The sequence below is a fragment of the Sceloporus occidentalis genome, unplaced genomic scaffold, assembly GCF_023333645.1.
Source record: "Sceloporus occidentalis isolate IW3139 unplaced genomic scaffold, rSceOcc1.0.p SCAF_66, whole genome shotgun sequence".
Lineage (NCBI taxonomy): Eukaryota > Metazoa > Chordata > Lepidosauria > Squamata > Phrynosomatidae > Sceloporus > Sceloporus occidentalis.
In genome coordinates this window covers 1,966,894-1,994,565 of record NW_028317046.1, presented here as the reverse complement: position 1 = coordinate 1,994,565, position 27,672 = coordinate 1,966,894, and the positions used below count along the sequence as shown (strand labels likewise).

The following is a 27,672-nucleotide window of genomic DNA, read 5'->3' as shown; positions in this document are numbered from 1 at the left end:
TCAGGGCCGGAAGGCGGACTGCAGCTCTTTGAAGGCGGCTTTCCTCTGCTCCTTCTCCTCCGCTTGCCTTTTCTTCTCCTCTTGTTCCGCTTTGATCTCCTGCTCGAAGCGGCTGCCGTCGCTCATCGCCTGCACCTAAACGGTTAACGGAGACGCTCGTGAAAACCGTATTTACGTTTTCCGTGACAAATATTGTATATTTATTTACAGAACGGGTTTCCAAACGCGGGATGCAAACACCTGCAGCGCAATATGTTGTTTCCTAAAGCCTGACAGGTTTTTGGGGTTTTTTTGCTACTTGTGCTTTTTTTTATCATGAAAATATATATAAAACCGTAACAGATTCCAAAATAAAAATGTGTAATTCTTATGAATAAACGAGTCGTACGGAGACTCGGCGCTCGCCCAGCGAGATCACAAAGATGGAGTCGTTACCCCCCCCCCCCCCCCCTTTACCTTTGCTTCAAAAAAGCTTTTGGCCCCTTTGACACCCTCGATGGACACATCGATCTCCGAGAGGCGGGCGAGAGCGTGCAAGCCGCTGTCCTCCTGCAGCTCCCCGGCCGCTGCTTTCCGGAAGATCAACAGGAACTGAAAGAGAACAAAAAAAATTACTTTTTTTTTTAATGTTTAATCCAAATTCCAACATTTATATTTTCTCTGCGTCACTAAGATGGATACGGACACCGAACGTTTAGGTTATATCTGTGCGCCTGCGGTCCTCTCACCCCCTACACATCTGCCAGCCAATTGGCCAACCCAATCTATATGTTAACATTCTCATTCATCCACGGTCCTGCACCCAGAGACGGGGAATGAACTGGAATGAATGAGCGCTCGTTCCGTAAGTCTCGGTTGGCGATGGGTATAGAGTGCATGCGCGATGAGGAGCTGGGGGACAAAAGGCAGCAAAATCAATGCGTATCCTCGGGGCCAACGTATCCCGTTTATGTTTTAAAGAAAAACGTCTGACGTTTATGTCGGCTCTCGGCGGGGGGGGGCACGGATGGCGGAGGTTTCTACTTGCGATTGATTTACGTTACAGCGAGTGTTAAGTCCGCTCGATATGTTACACAGCGCCCAGGGGTCCAGCCTTCGCCGTAGCGGTCTGTGTAATACCAAGGAGATTGTACAACGCTGCGGCGTGTGCTGGCGCTATATAAAAACTACTGATTGTGAATATATATATATATATATATATATATATATATTTTAGAAGCTTAACGGAGGTCTCCACCTGCTATGGATGATGACATCATACGCAACAAGCCAGTGTGGGACAGAGAGTTTATCAAACATAGAAAGGAACTCTCATTAGAGGGTCCCGAGGGGTATATTTATAATGATTTGATTACCATACTGTATATATATATATATATGTCCTATGTATATCGCTGCCACAGATATAAAATATAGAAAAAGATTTATTTCATGTATTTCCTTTAGTGCCGATCTACTGATACAAATGTTTCAAAACAACTATTATCATTATTATTATCTTTTATTTATAAAGCGCCAACAGTTTACGCAGCGCTTAGTACAATACATAAATTCAAGGGGTCCGACAGACAGACAATACCATAGGTTAGGCGGAGAGGCTCGGCTCGCAGGCTTACGATCCGTAGTTTGACTGCCGAGGATTTCTCGGACTCACCTCCCTGAAGCTGAGTTTGCCGTCGAAGTCTTCGTCCACTTCCTTAATCATGTCCTTGAGGCCGAGGTGCGTCTGGGGGGCTCCCAGCTTCTCCATCATTCGCTTCAGTTCCATGAGATCTATGAAGCCGTCCTTACCCGCATCGTACCTGGGGGGGGGGGGGAGTTAGCGTGTGCCGTGTGCATGACGTCGGTCATTTAAAGCAGAATTGCCGAATAATTCAGCACCGACTGAAACGCTTTGGACGTTCTGAGCTCGTTCCCATGATGGCGTTTATTCCACGCTTACCTGCCACTCATTGGATACTTGAGGAGTAAAGCCGTTCTGATGCAGCCCTGGAGCTGAAGCTTCCCTCTAAGGGAAGGGATTTTGTTAAGCACATAAAAGAACTCCCGTATAACACGGAAATAACTCACATCGCCTGCCGTTAATTCTCAGGGTTTCGTTACCGCGCCGATCATCGCGCATGGAACGGTAATTACAGCGCTCAGCTATTAGTGTTAATCGTGCAGAAGCTGCAAATGCCTCGTACCGGAAACCAGCGCTCAGATCCTTCTAACCCCCGGCGCTGTATACAGTAATATAACCCCCCCCAGCGCTGTATACAGTAATATAACCCCCCAGCGCTGTATACAGTAATATAACCCCCCAGCGCTGTATACAGTAATATAACCCCCAGCGCTGTATACAGTAATATAACCCCCCAGCGCTGTATACAGTAATATAACCCCCCAGCGCTGTATACAGTAATATAACCCCCCAGCGCTGTATACAGTAATATAACCCCCCAGCGCTGTATACAGTAATATAACCCCCCAGCGCTGTATACAGTAATATAACCCCCAGCGCTGTATACAGTAATATAACCCCCAGCGCTGTATACAGTAATATAATTTTGGGTGACTTTCCCGGCTCAAACACCACACTGAGCTGATGCTTTATGGCAATGCAAATGAAGTCCGTTCCTCCATATACTTTCATTACTCACGGTGTCTGACTGGGTGATTAAGACTGAGCCATTCTAATGTTTACCACAGGCAGTGTAATAAGGAGTCGGGAACAGAGAACGGCACAGTGTCGGTACAAGCCGCCCAGTCTCTGTGGGAAGGGGCGAGCAGTGTTGGTTCAGACAGGTCGGGGGGGTTTGTTTAGTAGATTGGTGCTCAGAGTGGGACACAAATGGTTAATATGCAGCTGCCTGAAAACATTATAAAACGGGAACATTCTATCTGGAAAATGAGTCCAAATGTAACATTTTTATAATACTAAAAATCTACAATTCTGTCGGGATGACAGGATTTATTTTTTTCATTTTTTCCCGTTTGGCTGATATTTCATACGAATAAAAGACGTTTTCGCGTCCAGCTAATGAACCGATAACAGACAAATATATATATTTTTGCATTTCTTTCCGCCCCTGAGTGAGATCCGTTACATCCAAGCGATCCTCTCCCCGTATAGATGACATTCGAAGGCTAATGCGATCTTTCACTCTTTTCGATGTATCCGGTGGGCTCGGGGGATGGGCTGATTGCCGTCCCCCCCAACCGCGAAATACATTAAAGGAAGAACGGGATTTAGTATTCCGCCTCCTACAGACGGATCCGCTGCGCGCGCCACATCGCCTGTACGGTTACACCGAACACCCAACACAACGTATCTCACTTATCTTCAATTAATATTCCATTATCATTAATTATCATTATGTATTATATTTTATTTATATAGCGACAGCAATCCCCGAAGCGCTTCTTACAGTCCCTACATTCAAAGGGTCCGACAAAATGAGACAGACTAAGACGAGCCGATACGTTAGGTAAAGAAGCTGACAATCTATAGGGAAGGGACATTAGATGTTTGCATCGTGATACCGGGCAATAATCTCACATGATCGCTCCCTAATGTAATAAACGTAATATATACCATCGTTGAATTAACCCAATATATACCGCCCCCCCCCCAGCACCGGGAGCCGTACTCTGCAGATCAGGAACGAGGAGGGAAAAAAACTGCAGAAAATGCAAAAATAATAAAAACACAAAAAAAAATCTAACATTTCAGCTTCGGGGGAAACGCGGCGCCGTCCTGCATGCCTCACGCCGTCAATTATTTGCATTAATAAAAGAAAACCATGGAAAAACGATGAGAACGATGAAAATTCAGCATTATTCCGCCTCGTAAAACCTGTTGCCGTTCGCTGGAATCCGGGGTTTGGGCTCGGAAACTAAACGGAGCGGAACGTCGTATCAGAACCCGGCTGACGGGCAGCAGCCACCCCCAGAGCGAGCGATCGCTATGCTGTAAGCAGGCGGGTGCCTCGTATTAATGGGAGTTATACATAAATCCCAGCTTTAGGGGGAAACGGTGCTTTTTGATGGCAGAAAGCGGGCTGATTAATGCTCAGCAGGCGCTGCCGGTTCATACGCCGACGCCTCCATTGGTAAAGTGACATAATACGGACGTAAAGGGATATAGAGAGAAACTCCAAGAGGTTCTGCAGCAGCAGCAATTTCTGGAGCATTTAAACAGCCATCCAGCCCACACGCCGGGCTCAGTGCGGGGAAATATCCCACCGATCCCTGGAACGCGGCTGGCTGAGAGTTCTGGGAGTGGCGGTCACCATAAGTCCTTGCCCCCACCCAGCGGCCAGTGCTGAATGAATAGCATCCCGTTAACGAATGACCGGACTAACGATCCGATGGGACGTGTCTGGCTGAGCGTTGTGGGAGTTGCGGGAATGGTGCCCCCCCCTCCATCCGTGCCCCGGGGTCACTCACTGCTTGAACATGCTCTCCATGTCCTTGATCTGCCTCCTGCTGAACTCCTTGAACTCGGTGAACGGGTTGAAGACCCTCCGGCAGGGCCGCCTGTCCCCCTCGGGCCGAGCTGACTCCGCATCCTCCGGCTCTCCGCCGCCGGCCCCCAGCTTCAGCCGCATGTTCAGCCTGGAAGCCAGCTCGTCTGCCGCCATGGCCCGCTCTCTGCCCGCTGCTCCCGGTTACACGAGCCGCGTACAGAGCAGCAGCCGGAACACGTGACCCGGCACCGACTGCCATGCAAAGAGCGCGCTGATTGGCTGCCGCCGGGGGACTGGTCCAGCGGAGGAGAGGGGGGGGGGTGGGGGATGCTGGAGGCTGCGGGAAACATCATACACTCCGCATAGTACTACACGACACACACAACACAATATACTACACGACACACACTACACAATACTACACAATATACTAAAATACTACACAGCACACAATACACTACAATACTAAAAAACATGCAACACATACTACACAATACTACTCAATATACTACAATACTACACAGCGCACACTACACAACACGCAATACACTACAATACTAAACATACAACACATACTACACAACTCGCAGCACATACTACACAACACATACTGCATAACACATGCCACACAATACATACTACACAACATACTACACAATACACTACAACACAACACACATACACAATACACTACAATACTACACAGCACACACTACACAACATACAATACTAAACAGCATACAACACATACTACACAACACATACTGCATAACACATACCACACAATACATACTACACAACATATACTACACAATACACAGCACATATAAAGCAATGTTTATGTCGCCCCCCATATACATTGCGGTGAGGCGGGGCTTGAGGGGCCCCTCATTTACCCCAAATGTTTGAAAAAATATATAAATAATAATAATTAAATAATAATAATAATAAAAGTAATAATAATAAAGTAACGGCGCAGCTGGAGGTCTCACTAAATTTCTTAGCAGAAGAGAATAAGACCCCCCCCCCCAATTACACTTTTGTTGCTTTCGCCAACAACTAATATTTAAGCATTTAATAACATAAAAAGTGGGTGAAAACCTGCACCCCAAGCTGTCCCTCCAGCTGCGCCCACGAGGGAGAGTATATGAGATGACAGGAGGTGCGACGTATCAGCGCTTTATTTTTGGGGAACTCCGCTTGGTTTGTCTTGTATAGAAAGGATCGTCAGACTCGTTTTTCCTGAGCGTTCACACCCCGTGACTCAGAAAAGCTACATATATGTATATCGGGTAGAACGAGAGCTAATGGAGCGATCGTCACGCGGTGGGAATCGTTTCTCGCAATAGTTCCATTTCCTCGAAATCCTTCCTTTTAATAAAACAGCCATTAAAATAGATCCTCCCCAATAACAACCAATCAGAAACATTGTATCTAAATATCCGATTATTCTTTGTTTAATGAATGAGCCTTTAACATAAAGGGTACATTATTTGAAAGATCTCTGGGGGGAAAGAGAGGAACCGGAGGCGCAAGGCCACGCTGATCCATTCTCACTTAGTGTTACCGCTAAAGCGATCTAGAACAACCTGGCTGATCCATTCTGACTTAGTATTACCTCTAAAGCGATCTAGAACAACCTGGCTGATCCATTCTGACTTAGTGTTACCTCTAAAGCGATCTAGAACAACCTGGCTGATCCATTCTGACTTACTGTTACCTCTAAAGCGATCTATAACAACCTGGCTGATCCATTCTGACTTACTGTTACCTCTAAAGCGATCTATAACAACCTGGCTGATCCATTCTGACTTAGTGTTACCTCTAAAGCGATCTAGAACAACCTGGCTGATCCATTCTGACTTAGTGTTACCTCTAAAGCGATCTACAACAACCTGGCTGATCCATTCTGACTTAGTGTTACCTCTAAAGCGATCTAGAACAACCTGGCTGATCCATTCTGACTTAGTGTTACCTCTAAAGCGATCTAGAACAACCTGGCTGATCCATTCTGACTTACTGTTACCTCTAAAGCGATCTATAACAACCTGGCTGATCCATTCTGACTTAGTGTTACCTCTAAAGCGATCTAGAACAACCTGGCTGATCCATTCTGACTTAGTATTACCTCTAAAGCGATCTAGAACAACCTGGCTGATCCATTCTGACTTACTGTTACCTCTAAAGCGATCTATAACAACCTGGCTGATCCATTCTGACTTACTGTTACCTCTAAAGCGATCTATAACAACCTGGCTGATCCATTCTGACTTAGTGTTACCTCTAAAGCGATCTAGAACAACCTGGCTGATCCATTCTGACTTAGTGTTACCTCTAAAGCGATCTACAACAACCTGGCTGATTCATTCTGACTTAGTGTTACCTCTAAAGCGATCTAGAACAACCTGGCTGATCCATTCTGACTTAGTGTTACCTCTAAAGCGATCTAGAACAACCTGGCTGATCCATTCTGACTTAGTGTTACCTCTAAAGCGATCTAGAACAACCTGGCTGATCCATTCTGACTTAGTGTTACCTCTAAAGCGATCTAGAACAACCTGGCTGATCCATTCTGACTTACTGTTACCTCTAAAGCGATCTATAACAACCTGGCTGATCCATTCTGACTTAGTGTTACCTCTAAAGTGATCTAGAACAACCAGGCTGATCCATTCTGACTTAGTGTTACCTCCAAAGCGATCTAGAACAACCAGGCTGATCCATTCTGACTTAGTGTTACCTCTAAAGCGATCTACAACGACCTGGCTGATCCATTCTGACTTAGTGTTACCTCTAAAGTGATCTAGAACAACCAGGCTGATCCATTCTGACTTAGTGTTACCTCTAAAGCGATCTACAACGACCTGGCTGATCCATTCTGACTTAGTGTTACCTCCAAAGCGATCTAGAACGACCTTGCTGATCCATTCTGACTTATTGTTAGCACTAAAGCGATCTAGAACGACCTTGCTGATCCATTCTGACTTATTGTTAGCACTTAAGTGATCTAGAACACCGGAAACATGACAACCATTCTTCCTTAAATAAAAATTTAAAAAAAAACGGGACACAGCCACCATACTGCAAAGTGTTCACATTTCTTCTTTTATTAACAAAAAAAACTAAGGGCTATGAAATAATTTCCCTATTAGCCCCATGACGAACTATATCCACACAAATTATACCAAGAATGAACCACAATTAACAAAATTAAATTGCATAATAGAAACAGACAGAACTCTCATCTGGTCAGCGCAGTTGTATTTTAGTGTGTGTGTGTATAGAATATATATAATTTTATTATATAAAATGTTCCATTTTATGGTCATTCACAAAAACAGATGTGGAGAAGATTTCCAAGAGGTAAGGGGTCTGCTTTGTTCCAGGCGGAAAAAAAAACAAACAAAAAAAAAACCTATCATTAGTGCAATTACTCTTACTCAACCAACAGAGTCCCAAAAACAACCAAATAAATGGATGAAATATAAAAAAATATATATATAAAAGAAACAAAACAAACAAATAAAACCATACAGTGTGAACGGTATTTCCCTTTAAACTATTTTTGCCACTCAAAACTTACTCTTTTTTGCTATTAAGTAACATAAAAGTCCAAATTATTTCTTTGCACTTATAGGGAGAATAAAGAAAGAAAAATATCGAAAGTTAGCCCCTTTAGTAATGAAGAGATGAAGTTATAGTTTGGTCGACTTCCAGAAGCAGAGCAGAGCGATTCCCGTTTATTAATGTAATTTTAGACCCGATTGCCCATTTGATTTTTTTTGTATCGTAGAAAAGACGGGAATTTAAAAAAAAAAAAAAACAAAACAGTGTTTTACCCAAATTTTATGAATGAAGGTGAATTTAATTTTCAGTAGGAATATTTCATTATATAGAATTTAAATGAACATATTTAGTGGCCAATGAGACCACTTGTGCACCGTCGCCATCTAGTGGACATCTTGCAAAACGAACTCAGACGGCCAGAATGGATTAGAGATGCTTGATGTATATAACTTTATAAATAAATCTGTCTTTTTGTATCTTTTTACAGAAACAACTTCCAAAGGAAAGGCGATTTATAGAAAAGTAATAAAAGGTTCTGTAACAAAGTTAACAGTTTGCGATGTGCAGCAGTTTGCCAATAAATGGGTTATTTGCTTGTCAACGTCAGATGACGACGCGGTCGAGAAACCCACAGGCAGCAAATTTACCAACGGAAATAATTTTGAGGTCACAATATGTTGGTTTTTAGCAGTGAAATATTAATACTCAATAATGGGAAAAAAAAACTATATGGAAGAGCAAACATCCACCTGCGGAAGGTCCCATTAGGCAATAGAGAGTCATGTATTTTAGGAGTCTGATGACCAATGTCCGGCATTCTAGCAAACGTGGTTTGACGGTCATACAATGTTAATGATGATGATGACCAGTTGGTTGGCCAAGCATTCTAGAACCGACATACAACCGGAGGCCAAAGACTGGTCGTCACCGGGCTTGGTATACGGTATGTCCGGTAGGTCTATGAAGGCTGGTTTAACCCAAGTTGCTTGTCCTCGTACTGCGGCGGTGGAGTCAATGGTTCGATAGCGGGAGTCTTGGATGCATTGCTTTGACCAGATAGATTAAGCCTAAACTCCTTTAAGTGAAGCTTATCCGATTTGATTCTCCGAACGTTTAAGGGTTTTTTCTCTTTCCCCGACCCGGAATTCGTCCTCGGGGCTTGTCCCGATTTAGCGGACCCAGCATTGGGCCGAGTTGGTGTCGACTCATCGAGCTCCGTTAAGGACTCGTAGGAAGGGAGGGTTATGCTCATTCCCTCGTGTTGGTCAATCTCGGTGGAACGCGACGGCTCGTACCCGATCCTCATCACCTCTTCGTAACTGGGGGCCGTGTACCTGGGAGCGTCCGTTTCTTCTTCGGGGCTAGAAAGACAAAAAAGGAAATAAAGCAATCAGAAGTAAAAACTATGGTCTACAGAATGAATCCAGACAAGGTGGAAAATATTGCCCCATCTTGGTACATTAAGGTCAACCGCGCCCCCCCCCAAAAAAAAATTAAAAATAAAGATCCCTGGGTCATGTATGCATAATAGATTGTAAGCTCTCAAGGTCAGGGGCACTCCGCTCCATCTGTACTGTGTTAATATTCTTGTCAAGTTGTATATTCTTGTTAGTTTTAATAACTATGCTTTTGTTACAGGACTATGGCATCCTACGCGATGTAACCAGAACTCCTAAGAAGACAGAACCGTCCTCGATTGGCAGAGAGAAGACCAACGAGTCCTGCTGCCCTTGAGCTTGTGACATTGTCAGCGTCATAAATACAAATCTCAACTCCCATCAACAACGGCACCTACACAAATTACTGTTTGGAACACAACCTGCAAACAATTGCACAACATTGGTGAAAAAGGACCTTTCAAGGTGGTGGTCGAGAAACTCTCTCTTTTCCTGCCGACTACACAAAAAAAAACATTAAGATTTAGCAATAGGATTTTTTTATTATTGTTTTTGAATGTTTATGGAGGTCTTTTCCTGCAGGTTTTTAATATTTCTCCAGCACTTAATCGAGTGACACAAAAGCCAACACTGATAGGCATTTCTTCGGTGTCTTTATAGGATTAACCCTTCACCTCTGCTAAAGTTTGTTGCTGTAATGTTTTGTCTAAGTGGAACAGAACCTTTAAAAAAAATGTAACAAGGCAGAACCGTTTGATACAGAGTCGGCTTCGTAAGGAAGTTCTTTGAAGTTTTTAATTATATCCCCTGCTCCGTCTGCATGTTGGTTAATCGCGTGATCTGCGGCTACTTCCTCCATGTGACTTCGTATGTCGTGTAAACGTGTTCACGGATCGCACACGCAAGTCGCGGCGACTCAGGCATGCAATGTATCTCTAGAGACTTTTCCATCTTGGAGTCATTGCTTTTCCTTACAATCAGCAAGGAGAGATTGTGTTTTCTTACCGGGGGGATACAAACAAATTTGTAACAAGAACAATGAAATTAAAGGTGCTGTTCCACTTTTTTATTTTTTTGCTAACTACATTCAGCATTAGAAACATTACGTTTGATGCTCAAACCCTTCCCTGAAATCATTTGTCTCATTCAGAATTTTTGCCGGGGAACATTTGTCGAGTGACTCAAAAGCAGAAAAAAGTTGTAACCGTAGAAACTAAAAAAAAAATAAATAAAAAAAAACTGCCAATCCTACAGACAAATACGACAATAAAATTACAAATAAAAGTATGTATTCTAAAGAATTATGTACTTTGGCAAAAAAATATATAGAAAAATAATTTTAAAATTAATGGTTTAGAAGACTAAGCAAAGGATTTTTTTTCTTAATTGCCAGAAATTTGGCAAAATCCATTATTCTATTTTATTTATATAGCGCTAATAATCCCCCCCCCCCCCCACCAGGGCTTCTTACAGTCCCTACACCAAAAGGGTCTGACAAAACTAGAACAGGCAGACTAAGATGAGCCGATAATTTAGGAAAAGAAGGCTTGGCTCGCAAGCTTACAATCTAGAGGGTAAAATGTAGGAAATGGGGTCACCAAGGAAGCAGCCCTGACCTAATCCTGGTAAAATTACTCAAAGGCTCACTGGAAAAATTAATTACATTTTAAAAATCGTGAGAATTTACAGAATAAATCATTTTAATAGAAAATATTTCTGGAATTATCATCATCGGGAGACGCAGAGGGACCACCTAATCTGTACGAAGCGAATTTACATACATCCTAAAAATCCGGATTAATAGAGAGACGGAGATCGTTCCTAAATCCCAAACAGTCTCATTATCCCAGCCGCATTTCATGCGCAGATTTCCAGCTCGTTTCATGTTCCCGAGCGCCTGAATCGATATATTCAGTAAATGTGTTTTTTGGAGGCGATTTCATTTAATTTCAAATATAAATGAACCCCTGATCTGATGGCTCTTGCCACCGATTGGCTGCTTGCAGAAGCCAATGAATGGCAGGAAATCCAGTTCGATGACCTTTTGGCCAGACTCTACGGGTCTTTAACAAACGTATCCGGGTCTCTAAGCTTCGCTACGCGCTCGCTATTTGGTATTAATGCAGGGAAGAGGATATTCCCGGCGTTATCCAGAACTCCGGAAATAAAATCCAGATCAAAAGGAATCCGGCAAAACACAGACAGGTTTACGAGCCGCTCGGAGCAGCCGTGGGAGAACCCGCCGAGCCGGCATCTGTTTTAGGGATCGCGGTTTAAACGATTTCCACAAACAAGGAAGAACGATCAAAGCGGGCGTTTGTGAATAAACACGTAGTCATAAAATGAGGCTTTCTTGGGAAGATACGCGGCTCAAAACGAGTAACCATTTCACAGACTGTTTAACTATTGGAGATCCAGGTGGCCTCAAAGGGTTAATACTAGATCACCCTGCGCGGCGCCGGCTGCGTGAGCGTGAAACCGATCCATCCCGGTGCGATTTCAACTCCTTTCTTACATCGGACAATGTGAATAAAAAAAAAAAAAAAAAAAAAAAAACACTGGAAAGGCTCGCATGACCCATTTATCCAGCGGGAAGGCAGCCACGGCCATATTATTAACCCTGAAGTTCCCGCTATTCTCACGGGAACGGAATGTACAACCCAAGATAAACAGCGTCTTCCTTTATATCCTAAAAACAAAGCATTACTTCATTAAAGACGAAGGCGTTCCGGTGCAGAGTTTGAGAAGCGGTCTTGTGACTACATCAACCAATGGAATGATCCAAAAAGAGGCGCCGTTCCAATCGTTGCTATGGTAACAGTCTTTTTTTTTTTTAACTTTAAAAGTAGAATTTTAAAGCACTTCAAAATTATTGAATATGCATTCTTACAAATAAATACATTTCCCCTAAGTAGAAGCTGCAGCTCAGGGGCTTCAGCTACCCTCCTCTTCTGTCATCTGAGTATTCTTGGCAGGAAAAGGTGATTTTTTTACCGAAATAAAAAAAATCAACTTTCCCTTTAAAAGGGCCATTCTACAAAACATTAAGAGCCTTCTAGCATGACAAAAAAACAAAAAACAAAAAAAACTAATTTAAGGCCTTTTTCAAATCCTATAGCAACAACCTATCAGCTGGTGCCTTCGAGTCACGTGACAATTAAGCGTTCCCGGCTTCACGTGATGGAAATATTGTTTGGTCGCCCGGCAGTAGGATAAATGAAGTTTCCACCGTTTGGTTATTAAAATCATTGAACAGCAGCGCAAACGAGGTGCAAAAAAAAAAAAATAAAAAAATAAAAATCATAATTTGTACCCAGATCAGGCACCCGTTCTCGCTTACCCCTCTCCATTAGCCGGCGGGCCGTGCGTCTCCTCGTGAGCGATCTGAGTGCCCTCCGTGCTTTGCCTCCGCTTGCGTTTGTTCCGGATACTCAGGCAGATGGCGATGAGCAGCAGAGCGATCCCCGACCCCACCAGCACGTACGCCACCGAGAAAGTCTTGCTTTTCAGGTTGGTGCCCCCGTTGTTTTCCGGCTGGCTGCTGTTGCCCTGGGGAGGTCCCGGGTTGCCGTTGCTGCCGAATCCCGGGACTAAGTTCCACACGGCCATCACCACACCGAGGACCAGCAGCCCCACGCCGATGGCGGTCAGGGCGTAGTACGAGCCGGTGGATTTGGACTGGGCCATCACTGCCACCAAGACCTCTGTGCGGAGAAAATATATAGAGAGAGAGAGAGCGTCCCCCGCGGGCCGGTTATACCATCCTCAGAAATATACCGGAAAATCCAGACTTCGGGGGCTTCATGACGGAGCCATTATAGAAAAACCTACAGGGGGAAAAAAAAAAAAAAAAAGATCCATTTATATTGGATTGCAAGCTCTAGAGGCAAGGATCTCGTACATTTACTTTATCAGATTCTATAAGCTACTGTGCTGCGCAGATACATTATGATTGGGTCTGATTGGGGGGTCCTACAATCATCGGGGGGCCCAGGTTGTAGAATTATCAACTCTTTATAGATCTCTGGTCAGAGTTTGGGGTACAGTCCTGGAGACCCCCCCCCCATCTCCGGAGGGATACCGAGAGCGTTCAGAGGAGGCGCCTAAACTCATGAATGAGTCGCAGGATAAAAATTCTTTAATTTTTTTAGAGGATCTTATTGGATTTGTTTTACGAAGTCCGATGCGATTGACGTTTGATGAAAGCGCAGTAAGCGTTAAACGCGTTAAATCTCTGTAACTAATGTATCGTTTGGGAATCAGCCGCCCAGCCGCCTCATTGCTGGACGGTAATTTATTGCTCTGCCGGTCACGTGACTCAACTGCAAATAAGAGATACCTTTCCACCTGTGTCCACGCGCCATGGGACCCCGCAAACTGCAAACTACCCCCGGGGACAGCAAATATTTGACTTTCATGATAAACATCACCCGTAGCCCTACTTTCTCCCTCATCACCGGGGACAGTCAAAGATCCGCAAATAGGGACAGAAGGGACGTTGCTTTTTGACCCATTCGGCCCCCGTCTACTCTGCCCGTTTCTCCTGCTGTAAAGACTCAAACCTTAATCAGTCGTCGGTCTCGTCTTAGATTCAGGAGCCGTACGTCTGTCCCGTGCGTGATTAAATCCCCTCACTGTATTACCCTCTACCACCTCTGCTGGGTAACTGTTCCACTTATCTACTACTCCATCAGTAGCATAACTTCCTTCCGTTCCATCTAAGCCTCTGACCCTTTAGCTTTAGATTATGAGATTTTTCTCCTCCTTGTATCGGCAAACATTTAGTTTCTTATCCAGAATCAGCAAGTTGAGAAATGGTTACAGAACGCGGTGATTGAGCAAACACGAGCCGAGCTCATTTTTATGTTTCAGCATTGTTTGTTTTCTAAATATTTACAGTTTATAAAAGGAAGGGCACCGCACAAATGTGAAAGAAACCGATGGGGCAAGTTCCTCGCGCAAGAACACTATCCGGTCAGCACGAGCCGAGCTCATTTTTGAAGAAGTCATGGCTAAAGTAGTTTTAATTATTTATTTTAGGGGCCAGAAGTGATATTTTAGGAGCACCGGCTACCCTTCCGGACAAAGGGACCCTCGAGTCTGGACTCCGGTGTCTCAACTATGAAAGATAAGCCGGGGCAGGTGAATCGGTGGTAATCGTGGATCATACCATCTGGCGGAGTTGGAGAGGGGGTTGTAAAAAAAATAAATAAAAAAATAAAGTAATTAAGATTTTGTTTGGCTAAATAAATGACTAACCCGGTTCCATGATTACATTTGAATCATCCGGTGGCTGAGGGTGCACCGCGCTTCAGCATGACCTCACCAGGCGAACCGCAAGATAACCTAATGATTTCATAATAATTTAAAGTCACACGTTTACCATGGCAACTATACTTTATGTAGCACATAACCGACTATTTTGTCTATTTACTAATATATGAATTGTAATTATTTACTAAAAAATACATATATGTTCATTTTCGTAAGATATTACAATTATTATAAATATATATTATTTGTAATAATATTTCTTATAGTTTGTATACCACCTGTACAGATAAGTCAGGCAACGTTTCCTGGTTAGAACCGGCTGGGGTTAAAAATAATTAAAATAAAAAAATAAAAAAATATTAGCCTGGTAAAACAGAAATGATCCAATCGGGTTAAAACCTCGAAGTTAATAAACGCGATCGGCCGCCTGGCTGGTAGTTTAGATGAAACGGGATAGAAAAGAAGTTTTTTTGTTTTTTTGATACATTGTAACGGCGCTGACAGTTTGTGTCAGACGAGTTTCATCTCCTTGAAATAAAAGATCCGTCTCGTTCCGGGGCTCCGCGTCGCGTCCGTCGTCGTTCATTGTGCCGCTCGGCAAAACGCGATGGATATCCGCAATAAACGATATATCATATTTCAAGCCGATAACAGCAGAAGCGCAACACGAGACGGACGCTGGGGGGGGGGGGGGTGTTTGGTGCGCGTGCCGCTGGGGGAGACAACGCAGCAAGTTTTCCCACCAAAAAGATACGTTTTACGACTTATTAAAATAACTGGAACCCAACACGCGTGGAAAGGCAGCCAAGTGTAAAAGGTGCGCAGCGCCGGCGTCTTAAGACGGGATTTTGTTGGGTAAACACATGCTTCGGGTTGCTTGTTATCAAAATAAGTCGCTGTCGCGAAAACCAGTTTATTATAAAAGGACGACTAAGGGTAATTCTCAGCCCCGCCCCCCACCCTGCCCAGGGGCACGCGAGGGGCGGGGCTCGAGAGGTAGTGTCACTCAAACTGCAGCGCTAAGGTGCATGTGCCCTATTCCACGCCTGCGCAGTACGCATCGCCAGACATCTACCGCTTTCCCAAAAAGGAAAATAAATCAGGACTGTCCCGTGCAAAGCGGGACTGTTGGGAGGTGCGGCTAAACTACACAAGAACAGAGCATTCACCTTAAAACAGATGCAATGTTCTGTTATTACACAGGGGCCAGGGCCGTCTGCGGGGATGACGAGGCCGTCCCGGCACTTTAAGGCCAGTGGCCATTCTGGGCCCGACGACTGATGTACTGATTTAAGTAAAGTTTTCAGTTTCTACGGCAATGGCCAATCATTGGTTTCTTTTGGGTCACGCGACAATTAAATGTTCCCAGCAAAAAATATGAACGAAGGCAACGTTTAGATGATTAAAGTCGAGTAGGTGGAACGGCACCTTTAAAAGGAGGATTAATCACCAAAGACATAAAACCTCCTTATTGGACTGACTAACACGTCCAGTCCGTGTTTATAACCCATTAAAAAAAAAATGACGACATTATTAACAATACAGATTATCGAAACAATGTCAGGGCTGGAACTTTATTTCACATTTACTGCGCCCAGAAACCACATGAGTCTCTTTATCGTTTACTTCTATTTCCCGGAAAGAATGTTATTACCCCACAGCTCATCCAAAGCTGCGCCGTCTCATTAATCTGCCCCTCGCCGGAAGCGCCGCTGTTTTTCGGGTTAAATAAAGCGAAGGCTTGAGAAAAGGCCTTTACGACGATGGACAATGATGAGCGGGTTACGGCCATCAATCCCCACGGGGCAAAAGGCCGGAATTCCGGAGGGCGTCTGGTATCCATGACTACCAATTTAAAATGAAGTGCTAAATTGGGACTCTTGGGGTGCACGCATTCACAATCCAAAAGAACAGCCACCATTAACTGCCCTGTAGTATTTGCACCTTCTGCTTCTACTGGAAGGCTGCTCCATGCACTCACTACCCTGTCCTGTTTTCTGGGGGGGGGGGGGGTGAATGTGCAGAATCACTGCTTGGATTTACCCCGTTCTGCTCGGTATAGCATGCAGCCTCTTTTTTTTTAGGCTAATAGTGATGAGAGTTGAAGTTCACTGGTCACCTCCACATGCTTGTAACGTGACATTTCAGATACGGCCGTCCTGATTGGCTGTTGCCAAATCAGCCACCTTTTCCGCTTAAGTCACCAGATATCAGCCAACAGCCCCGAGGACCGACCGACACGGAACAAAAAGCCGCTTTTAGCCAAAAATACAGATTCCGCGGACGTTCGCGATCTTTTACGCTATCGGCGGCAACAAAGTATCAACTCTACAGCCATGAAGCGACCAAATCAAGCGTTCAAGGATTATTTTCTTCCAACATTTCCCACGAACTTTCGGAATTCTCAGAAAAAACGCCGGCAAAATCATCCATTTCCGGGGATATTAATAAATCGGAAGCCGTAAAAAAAGGACTTCATTGCTAAATAAATCACACGTTTTGGGCGATCGCTCATCTGCGTGACTCACGATATTACAGACATAATAAAGTACGGGAGGCGACCAACGCTTCGGAGAGATCAAAAAACAATCAAGTGAGACAGAAGAGCTGACAATCCGAATTCCATCGCTCTAATTCTGGAATATCTTATAAAGATAAGAACGCAAACCTAAATAATATCAGAATTTAAAATTGAAATAAAATTTAAAATTCCTGATTTTTGTTTAAATAAAACGATAATTTTATCCCAAACAAGAAATAATTAAGGAGGAAGCGAGTTCTTTAGATATAAAAAAAAAACCAAAAAAAAACCATCATCATCTAAACCCTGAATTAAAAAAATATAGATATCCCAAACAAGCGATCTACGCGAATCCTTCCCCAACATCAGCGCGTCCCAAACCCCCCCCCCCCCCCCCCCCGGGTGTCGAAGCAAAGCGGCGATTACTGCTGAGCCATCTCCGACACCGTTACTAAAACCAAGGAATTCTTTTTGGAGACTGGAAGATGTGAGACGCGAGGCAGGACCGGTTCTCTCCCGGTATTAACGTATCAGGAATAAGGAGTTGTGTAGTCATCGCGTGGGGTGTTAAACCGGTAGAGGCGTACGGGCCGCGTATCGTTCTCTTTCAAGAAATCATTACGGAGAATAACAAACCGACAGAGAAAATTCCAAAAGTTTGGGTTGAGAAAAAATAAATTCAGTACTAAAATTTCACTCCGCACGAGTCGGAGCGTCGGCCATCTGCTACCAGTTGGCCAAGTTCCTCAAGACACCGTATGGATCGTACCTTGTAGGAAACATACTGTACATGCGCAGCCAGAACGAGTCTTGTTGTAACAAGTCGATATCTCCAGCTTCTCTCTGCCGTAACGCTACAAGGTTGCTGCCAGCCCCAAAAAAACTTTTGTAAGCACCGGGGCAAACGTTAGAACGTGGATACCCCGAAAGGGACTCTCAGCAAAACTTCCCTCCTCCAAACTTGTAGCGAAGCCCCCCCCCCCCCGCCTGGTACCCCAGGGACCCCCATGAATTGGGCTTTGTTTGAATGGGGTCTGCTAAAAGCCAAGTTATAGGATTGATAGAAAAGCGACAGAAAGACGATGCGTTATAAAGGGCCGACCTCGGCCGGCTCCTCCTGAGGGCTGAGATAAGATTCTTCGTCCTAAATGAACTCACCTACGACTGACGGTTTAGTGAATACGTCCCACCGCCGGGCGCGTGGCTTACCTCTCACCCCTACCCGGGTGTAGCTTGCGCCCTTGACCCAGGAGGACCTCTCTTACCTGTTTCAGTTGCATTGTAGCCCCGGGGGGTCTCCCTCCTCCAGGTGTATGAGTACCCGCGCGAGTCCCAGCTCCCTGAGTGCAGCTGCTCTCGTACTGGGAAGGTGAGTTGAGCCGCACTCACACCCCCGCCCACCCCCACTTTCAGGAACTGGGAGTGAACTGGTAACGACTTCCCAGGTCCTAAAGCTCAGACCGAGTCAGGAAGTCAGAGACAACCCAGTGCTAAGCGATTTGGACCTCTCCGGCACACGGGGGGTTAAAGCAAGCAGCCTCCCCAGGCGGGCCAGAGCAGCCTCGTTAACCCTTTGACTGCCGTGGAGGTCTACTTCCTCCCAACGATCCCATCGCACAGAAGAACAGCAGGAGACTGAAGACGTCACGGCCGCGAATATAAAGAGGGGCCCGGGGGGTAAAGTGGGGAAAGTTGAGTGCCACTTAACATTGCATTGGTTGCCATGGTGATTGCTTGATTTTTTTTTTCTTCTTATCAGTTTGCAACAAAATTATTCTTGATAAATAACCCTTATGGTGAGGGCATTAAACCCCCCCCCCCCCCCGCTGCCAGTTAACTCTCTGAGTGCCAGAGAGACGGGTGTCATCGTAAATAGATTATAAGCTCCTTTGCGCTCAATTTTTGTTTCTGTAAATCCTGATTATTACGTGATGCGCTACTTGTTATGTCCTGTCTACCCATTGTACGGCGCCACGGAATATGATGGCGCTCTATAAAACAATAAATAATAATAATAAAATAATTTGCTAAGATAGGGGGCACTTATGTGACACGCGGTGAACACACGGAGACGTAGCACGGGTGATTCTTTTCATGGACGTGTATTGCGGGCGTAACAAGCCCAGTCCCCGGTCTCAGCTAGGGTGACCCCATCCGCCATGTTTTCCACATGTGAAGTGCTGCCCCCTGCAGTGAGCGAGAGGTATAATTCCCTTCCATGACCATACTTCCCGCGCCCTGCGGGGGGCAGCACTGTACCCGCGACGGTCACCAATATGCGGAAACCATATGTATTAGAAAATGTGGCCAATGGGGTCATCCTCCGTAATGACCATTTAAATGGTACATGGCTCGCACCTTTGTAGGATCCATCACATCCTAAAGTGATCTTTAACAATGTAGAGCTGGATTTTTTTGATTCAATGTTTTCTCACCAAACTCACCCTTAGAGCTCCAATATAAACTTTGCACTGCTAGATAACCCCCCCCCCCCCCCCGCAGCTCTCCATACGCATACTCACGTGCCTGTATGTATGAACGGACACTCCTTTTATTTGAGTGTCATACAGGTGCAAACAAGCATTGTATCAGGAACGGAGTATAGCAGGACTTGACCCTTGGACTCGGTGCCGCTTATCCTCTCCCTCTACCGATTTTCCAGTCTGATTTCCCAGCTCAGCCCCAGTTCTGTTGGACATCACCCTACAGCCCATCATTAGCCCATCATTAGCCCATCTTGTGTCACGTCGGGCGTCGGATCAGTTTTTATAAAACCAACTTCCCGGGAAAGCACTTATTCATGAAATATTGTGGTTATTTAACCCCTGAAGTGCATCTTCTCCTTGGTATTAGAACGGGATTTGAAGGTTTATCTCGACTGACTTCGATATACATATATATACATATATACACCACTGTCCAAAAGTTTGGGGTCACTGAGCTGTTTCCATGGCAAACAAGGACATTTCTCGCTGTAACATAATTGCAAAAAGGGTTTTCTATACACCTGATAACGGGTCAAACATCCAACGCCCTCCGTGTTTGTACAGGAAGTAATATGTTAGGCTGGTAACAATGTAACAATATTCTAATTGTGTTACTTCCTGCCGTGGAGTAAACGCTATTACTGAGGCATGACGAGGTGTCTGATGGTCTATTGCCCCAGGAGGAGGCAAATCCAGAAGCCATTGTTTCTTGTGGCAACCGTATTCCCGTTTATGTACCGTGACAAAACCTAAACGCACAATACGGAACTCTGTCATCGTTAATTAGATGTGATGCAAGGAAGAGGGTGGTAGATAAGTGGAACAGCCTCCCAGCAGAAGTGGTAGAGGGTAATACAGTTAGGGTATTAAACATGCATGGGATAGACATACGGCCCCTGAATCTAAGACGAGACCAACGACTGATTAAGGTTTGAGTCTTTACAGCAGGAGAAACGGGCGACTAGACCTGGCCAAAATTCTATGTTTCTGTGACGAGGACATGGTAACCAAGCAACAAGAATGTTTAAAGGGACATTATCTGCGCATTTCAATGAAATATATTGGGATAACACGTAATATTGGTGTAACTTCTCTATTTTTCGGGTTCATGTTTTCTGCAAGTCTTTTTTTTTCTAATTATTGTTGGCGTTTTCTGGCTGTATAAAGTATATTTATATTATTCTATTTTATCCGCTTTGTTACCGTTTTGCTTCGATTGTTAAATCATTGAAGATTTTGTTCCAAATACAATCCATTTCCTTAATATGGCAGAGATTATTCAAATAACGGTTAAATAATAGCCCCAGCTGCAAGCAAAAGACCACAACAGGACCATCACGATTGCCCCTCTTACTGGGTAGCCCGCATTAAATCAAAGGTTAGCCATGTGTGATGACCCATAAAAGATCTTCTTGTGAACTGACCCATGATGCAATAAAATAAAAACCCCCAGCTGTCCAATCACAGGACACTAAGTGATGCCTGGCAGCTACAAATGGCATAGCTGCCAACAGTCTCGAATATGCCTGGATAGTCTCGTCCCAACAGCTTTTCTGATTACCATTTCCGCTGGTAGATACGTACGGGGAATACTCCAACGGTGGCATGATGTCACACTGCCTACACTGCCTGCGAGACATCACACACCCTTGGGTGTCCTATAGGAGATGTATCCCCTGTTATTAGCCATAAGTCCCTGCAAGCAATTTGCTTACAGAAAAAAGTAGTTACTTTACATTCTTTCCGAAACTCTGCGCTGCCACCTGCTGGTAGGTGAGAAGATGACAGACCAGAAATATGCAAAATTAACACAAAAACATAAAATATGACAGCAGAACCATCTAGTCGCCCATTTTTCCTGCTGTGAAGACTCGGACCTTAATCCGTCGTTGGTCTCGTCTTAGATTTAGGCTCCTCTACCACTTCTGCTGGGAGGCTGTGCCACTTATCTACCACCCTCTCCACCGAGGACATAGAATTTTGGTATCCACATAGCACACTTAAGGGATGATTCATTATGATAAATCCGCGTCACGCTTCTCGTTCGGGCCGATTTGATCAAAAGGGTTTATGCTGTTAGTACGTTGGAGCCATTAAACCAATCATCTCCAAGATAAATCCCCCCCCGGTGTTTAGTAAACGGATTTAATGATCCCAAAAGCTGCAGAGGCGACAGAAAAAAGCTAATATTACAGAGAAAAGCAAGAAAGTATACTGAAAATGGCTACGTTTGCATCAGTTTTGGGTAACGATGCCAAGACTTGGGGGGGGGGGTAAAAACACAAATGTGAAAAACGTGTTTCCTTTCGACTCTCACCGACGAGCAGGAAACATGCGCCGCCGTATTTACACCAAATGAAAGGCAGATGGTTTGCGTTGCAGTCCGTGAGCGGCTTCCAATAATCGAAACGTTGGCGGATTTTTTTTCTGTTTTTTTCCCATTAAAATAAATCACCCTTCGTTAGGTTTTGTGGGAAAGACAGTTTATTAGCGGTTTCTTCTTTTTTTTTTTTAAGCTCAACCCCATGCTTCTCGTGTCTGCAGCAGTCTGTATACTTTCTGTGGCCTTTAAGCCTTTCTATTCAGTCCGTCTTGGGGTCTGCGGGGTGTATTTACTAAACGGTAAGCTGAAGGGTTAGAGTTATGGGAAGAGGAAGACGGACCAACTCAGCCTGGCCTACCCCTCAGCCTCGTCTACAATATATTTAATGCTATTTGCTTCTCAACGCGTCACCTGCAACACACTGTTTAGTCAATAAACCCCCAGTGTTGGACAGGGCTCTATTACCAACATTCTGTTTATAAAGGGCCACAGACAGGAACTATGCAAGTATGACATCATTCCCCTCTGACATAGGCAGGAACCCAACCTCTTCCATCTCCTGGCTCCGTCTCTTACACGCTCCTGCGTTGCCCTTTAAGGAGGTGACCCTCGGCATTTCGACTATCAGCTTAGATCGTGACTCAAACCGTCTGATAGGAGAAAGTGTGCCCAAAGTACCATTAGCAGTAATGCTCAAGGAGGCAAATGTCACCGCTGCCCCCCCTCCCCCTCCCCCAGAGATATTATCAAATAGTAAAAGCTCATTACAGGTAATCAATAAAGTACCGGCGCATGACTCACTTTATCAAAAACATGCATTTTATAGATTCCAAAAGGTCACAAACTGGAAATTTTCTTTAGAACAAGCGCCAGACTCTCATCTCACCGCTGCCTATACTTTATTTTGAAGTGTAAGCTCATACGGCAAGCGTACTGGTACTTTTTATATTGCGTAAAAAGCTTTTGCCGGTCTGTGCATATTTTTTTTTTTTGGTGCATTATTATAAAAAGGATCATTTGGGGGGGGTTCTGGAGTCTATCTAAAGCCCGTTCACCATTAACCCCCGATTATTCCAGAAAGGGCACGGCTGATCTCACCTGACATTGGTAACAGTACTTTGGGATGGAGCACATGATGGATCCGGTCAATCCGCTCAAAGACCTTCCTAAAAAGCACAGCCTGGTGGTTATATGGGGCATTAGAGCTAAAATGCATATTAATGTCCTATTGGCTCAATCTCTCCATGGCAGCCCACAAGGCAAATACCCCAAGTTTTTTTTATTGCATTATTAATATAATAAAACATTTAATCGAATATTGAACTATTTCGTCACCAAATTTGCCATTTTTTTTTTTTTTTTTTACAGCTACTCCACTCCACGCTGTGACATTTGCGATGGATTAACCTTCCTCCGGCCGAGGCGCACGTGACGCATCCAGCGAGACCCCGCTGCGGTGAAACTCTTCTCCGTGGAACGCTCCGAGATGTCGGGATTAACAGCGGCGTTCCGCGGCTCCGAGCGATTTGTTATCAGGGGAGGAAGCGGAATCTCCATGAATCTGACTTCAGTCACGGCACCCATCGTATTGCCGCATGTTTCCCCAAATCAGCGACACGCACGCAAAGAAAGCCAACAGCCAGCAGTATTTTAAAATAAGCTTTATTTTTCTCCTCCATGCCTTTAGAGTTCATCCACACTCAGGTGGGCATAATTAAAACTAAATTTACCAATCCATTAAACTATGTATTATCGCTCTCTTAAATAGACCATCTGCTTAGTAACTCTTTAAAATTAGAACCTAGCGTGTAATGAAAAACCTACTAAATAACCATGAGCTTTTTTTTTTTTTTTTTTAAAAAAAAGAAAAGAAAAAAAAAAAAGCTTTATAAAAACATTCGCCTGGCCGCGTTCCCTTTAAAAAGCAGTAAATCGTGGTTAAAGTCACTGCTCGTCAGTGATAAGACTCAAGTTAACAATAAAACAGGTTTAAGTTTGTAAGACTAAATTCAAAAATACCATCTAACATTATCGAATGTTACAATGTTTCAGAGCTCGACATTCATTTATTTTTTGTTTAAAACAAAAATAACCCAAAAAAACAAAAAATAAAATAAAATAAAATTGCGGCAGTACCATTGAAACATTATTTTTTTGTTAAAAGCACAGACCAATTACAGGCAAGTCAGCCAATGTGTAAGAGTTTAAATAACACAGTCACTTGCACACAGAGTACTTCGATATAAAAATGCCCAAACAATGATTTTTTTTTTTTTTTTTTTTATAGGATTTTGTCAGACTACTCAGCATGGCCCCAAAAATAGCTGCTTTTCCATGAAAATCACAGAGGAGGGAACAAAAAAAAAATTAAAAAAAAAAAATTCTGGATTTTTTTGTATATTTTTCTGTGACCTCCTGTGTTGGAAAATATGTAAATTTCTCCAAATCCTGATAAAATAGTAACTTTTTTTTCTGAACACTGAGGGTAGGGTGCAGGGGGGGGATATTGGAAGACATAACCGAGCGAATATTGAAATTGTTTAAGTTGCTAACATAATTTGGTTGCGCTGAATTTCTTTTTTTTTTGTCTGAACCCACCATATATATATATATGTATATTTATATGTATATATCTGCGCTTATTACATTGGCGAGTCAGCAGCCATAGAGAACACATGATATAAACATACCCTTCATCCGATAGGAAAAATATAACTTCAACATTTTCTTTTATAATTTAGATAAAACAACTTTGTGCATTTATGCAAATAAATTAAAAAATACAAAGAAAAAAAAAACAAAAAAAAACATTCTGTCTGGCAGGCATTAAAAGATTAATACATCATCCAGAAAAGTACGTTTCTGAACAAAGATTCTGTGTATAGAATATCTTTTTTTTTTGTTTGTTTTCTACAAAGCGCTGGCACACCCCTTGAACAGGATATTATCACTTAAAAACATATCAAATACAGAATGCATCACACCATGGGCTCAACACACCAGCTTTCTGGACAAAAAGACGCTACAAGCACAAAGTGCACAGTTTTTGTTATTTACAAATACACAGCAGTTTTTCAAGTTTTCAAAAAAACTAAAAAAAACCTAAAAAGAGAAAAAAATAATAATAATAATAAAAAAAAAATTACCAAAATAAGCCAGAAAAAAAAAGAAAAAAAATCTAACTATAAACAAAAAATTTTTAAAAATTTAAAATTTTAAAAAATGCCCTTACCCCGATCGCAGGGACTAAAACCCAGTAAAAACAAAAAATTTTTACAACACACTTGCATCGCTATAATGGACGACAACGGATGTTTACACACATTTCTCTAGTATTTACAGCAAGTACAGAATCGGCGATGCAAAAAAAAATAAAAAAAAATAAAAATAAAATATGAATAAAAGGCTCACTTGTCTTGTGACTTGGTAAACGGGCACCAACACCCTTTGACATTTACACACACAGAATACACAGGCAATACAGCTGGTCACCAATCCGCGTCCTCTTCAATGTAATAGTCAGGGGTCGTACCGTCAAAAAGGCCAGGATCTAAGGATTTCCGCTGCTTTCCCCTTGCAAAAACTCTTGAAATTGAACCAAAGCCCATCTTCTCTTTTTTCTTCTTCCTCTTTTGGTCTTCGAGGTCTTCTAAAGACTGCGAACGAAACCAGCGGGAAGGAAAAGTTACGCTTGGGGCTAATAAATAGTTTATACGCTCTTTGCAAGTTCAGGGCTGATTGTCCTGGAAAGGCCTGGGAACGCGTGACCTGTCTGACTACAATTCCTATCATCCGCCGCAATCTACAACTTGGAATTTAGGACGCTCAGGTGTTAATTCGAACACAAAGCTGCTGTTCCTTTTAGAGAGGAAAAAAAACCCCAAACCTATCAGGCTCTAACATTTATTAATTATTTCCACTGGAGGTTCAATCACATAAAGACAGCCAATCAGGCTCTGCCTTAGCGTCACCTGACAAAAGCAATCCCGAAAAAATTATGAATACAGTGAAATTTTTTATGATTACAGAATTATTTCGGGGCAGGTCCGTACACTCAACAGGACTTTTTAATGCTACATTTGGCGTGAGGATTAGGATGCGCTTACTGTAGAGGCGATACCGCTAGAGGAGCATCTCATCTGGCTCAGAGATGCATGAAGGGGGAAAAGCGTGTGGCCTGTGAAAGCTTAATAAAAATAATAAAAAAATATAAGGGGGCAGTTTAGCCTTTGAGGCATCTCTACATGTACCTTTTATTTTATTTTTTTATTTTTCTTAGAAACCATGTTGGGGTTTGGTCTACATCTGTATGAACCATTCTAAGCATGGAACCTCAACAAAGTATAATATCTGCTCATCGTGTGGCGCTGCATAAATCACTAGATATTAGATGGCAGGCTTAAGGACTCAAAGACGAACAGCAGTCCCCTTAATGTTACAATGGAACCCGGGGATTCAGCGTTCCTTCCCTTTAGAGCCAAAAAAAGACCTTACGGTATAAGGTGAAGCGTCACGAGCCCATCGGAAAACGGGCTGCGCCATGAACCCGATCCGGTCCTCGTCTAAAGCTAGCATTTTTAACGCTGGGTTTTCGGACACATTGAGAAGGTGGAGCAGTGGAAGCTCCAGAAACTATTTAGAAAAGTTCCTGAGTTTCCAACGGCTCATTGAATGAGTTCATCAAACCCGCAGCTTTCTAAAATGTCCCAGTTATCATTAAATTGGGTACATTGCAGCCGCACGTCGATTCAGCGAGTATTAAAGCCTTTTGTTTTTTGGTTAATTTAAATAACTTAATCCGCCGCCACTAAAGACTTTCTGCACTTACACAGGAGCGTCTCGGAACACCCACGCAGGCCACGTTGGGTAAAATCCCCGAGCGTCTCTTGAAAACGCTCTGTCGCGTGTACACATTAGTCCTACGGCCTCGGCAATCCTAGCAGCTTTTCTTCCTTATTTTAGACCGCGGAGCCTCATTCTGTTAGTAAGACGGAACGCGCCGATCCGACAGCAATGAATCTCAATGAATTCGCCGGCACGCTTGCTCGCCAACGTATATAAATTTTCCTCCGCTCCTTATGTCACATCTAATTCCCGTACCTTGTAACTAACCCCGAATAAAGGCATCAGCGCCGCCGCCTATAATGAAACACAACAGCCTCTCGATCCGCTGGCGCCAACCCAATCTACTCAGCGGAGCGCGCCGACGGAATATGGAGAAAATAAGGCAAAAAGGGTTCAGAAAATTGCAGGAAATGATTGTAGAAGCCGAAAGGAAAAGCAAAACCTACACTACCGTCTTACATTGCAGAGGGAATGCGTTCGATGCCTCGGGGAGTTGATGTCGCTTGGCGTCGAAGACCTGTCTCCTTCTGCTGCCGACGCGTCAGATATTATAGAGGGTTGTCTTGAGTGGCAGGGACTTACTCTGACCGCTTAAAGAGAAACAGCAGGGAATGGTCTTTAAGTACGGAAATGCCAAGTACGGACAATTCAAACGACGAAGACACACAGATGGAGACGACGGGATAAAAGTATTAGCACAGAATATATATGAAGCTTGTGAACATTCGTATGTAGGACGTTACTGGCGACTGTATATTCCGTTCTAGGTTTGGAAAATACCTAAAAGCATTGTGTGCAAAACATGGGG

At 43.7% G+C, this 27,672-nt stretch overlaps 2 protein-coding genes and 1 pseudogene across 2 annotated transcripts; all 3 read right to left on the bottom strand.

Annotated features, from left to right (window-relative positions):
* On the bottom strand, positions 1-4,625 carry LOC149286835 (EF-hand domain-containing protein D2-like). Its single transcript, XM_089493764.1, has 4 exons — positions 4,432-4,625; positions 1,655-1,802; positions 457-591; positions 1-135 (listed from the first exon to the last, which is right to left on the bottom strand). The coding sequence occupies exons 1-4, from the start codon at positions 4,623-4,625 to the stop codon at positions 1-3; spliced, it is 612 nt and encodes a 203-aa protein (XP_089349890.1).
* A 4,351-nt stretch (positions 4,626-8,976) lies between these two features.
* Positions 8,977-13,102, bottom strand: LOC149286834 (transmembrane protein 51-like). The gene is made up of 2 exons (XM_089493658.1): positions 12,756-13,102; positions 8,977-9,379 (listed from the first exon to the last, which is right to left on the bottom strand). The coding sequence occupies exons 1-2, from the start codon at positions 13,100-13,102 to the stop codon at positions 8,977-8,979; spliced, it is 750 nt and encodes a 249-aa protein (XP_089349784.1).
* Positions 13,103-25,507: 12,405 nt separating this feature from the next.
* LOC149286833 (kazrin-like) overlaps positions 25,508-27,672 on the bottom strand; it is a 49,267-nt pseudogene continuing 47,102 nt past the window's right edge.

Coding starts and splice junctions, on each gene's coding strand:
- LOC149286835 (XM_089493764.1), bottom strand. CDS start 4,625: ATGGCGGCAGACGAGCTGGCTTCCAGGCTGAACATGCGGCTGAAGCTG. Junction 1,803..4,431: donor ATGGAGAGCATGTTCAAGCA/GTGAGTGACCCC, acceptor CCCCCCCCCCAG/GTACGATGCGGGTAAGGACG. Junction 136..456: donor AAAGCTTTTTTGAAGCAAAG/GTAAAGGGGGGG, acceptor TTAACCGTTTAG/GTGCAGGCGATGAGCGACGG.
- LOC149286834 (XM_089493658.1), bottom strand. CDS start 13,102: ATGGCCCAGTCCAAATCCACCGGCTCGTACTACGCCCTGACCGCCATC. Junction 9,380..12,755: donor CCGCCGGCTAATGGAGAGGG/GTAAGCGAGAAC, acceptor TTGTCTTTCTAG/CCCCGAAGAAGAAACGGACG.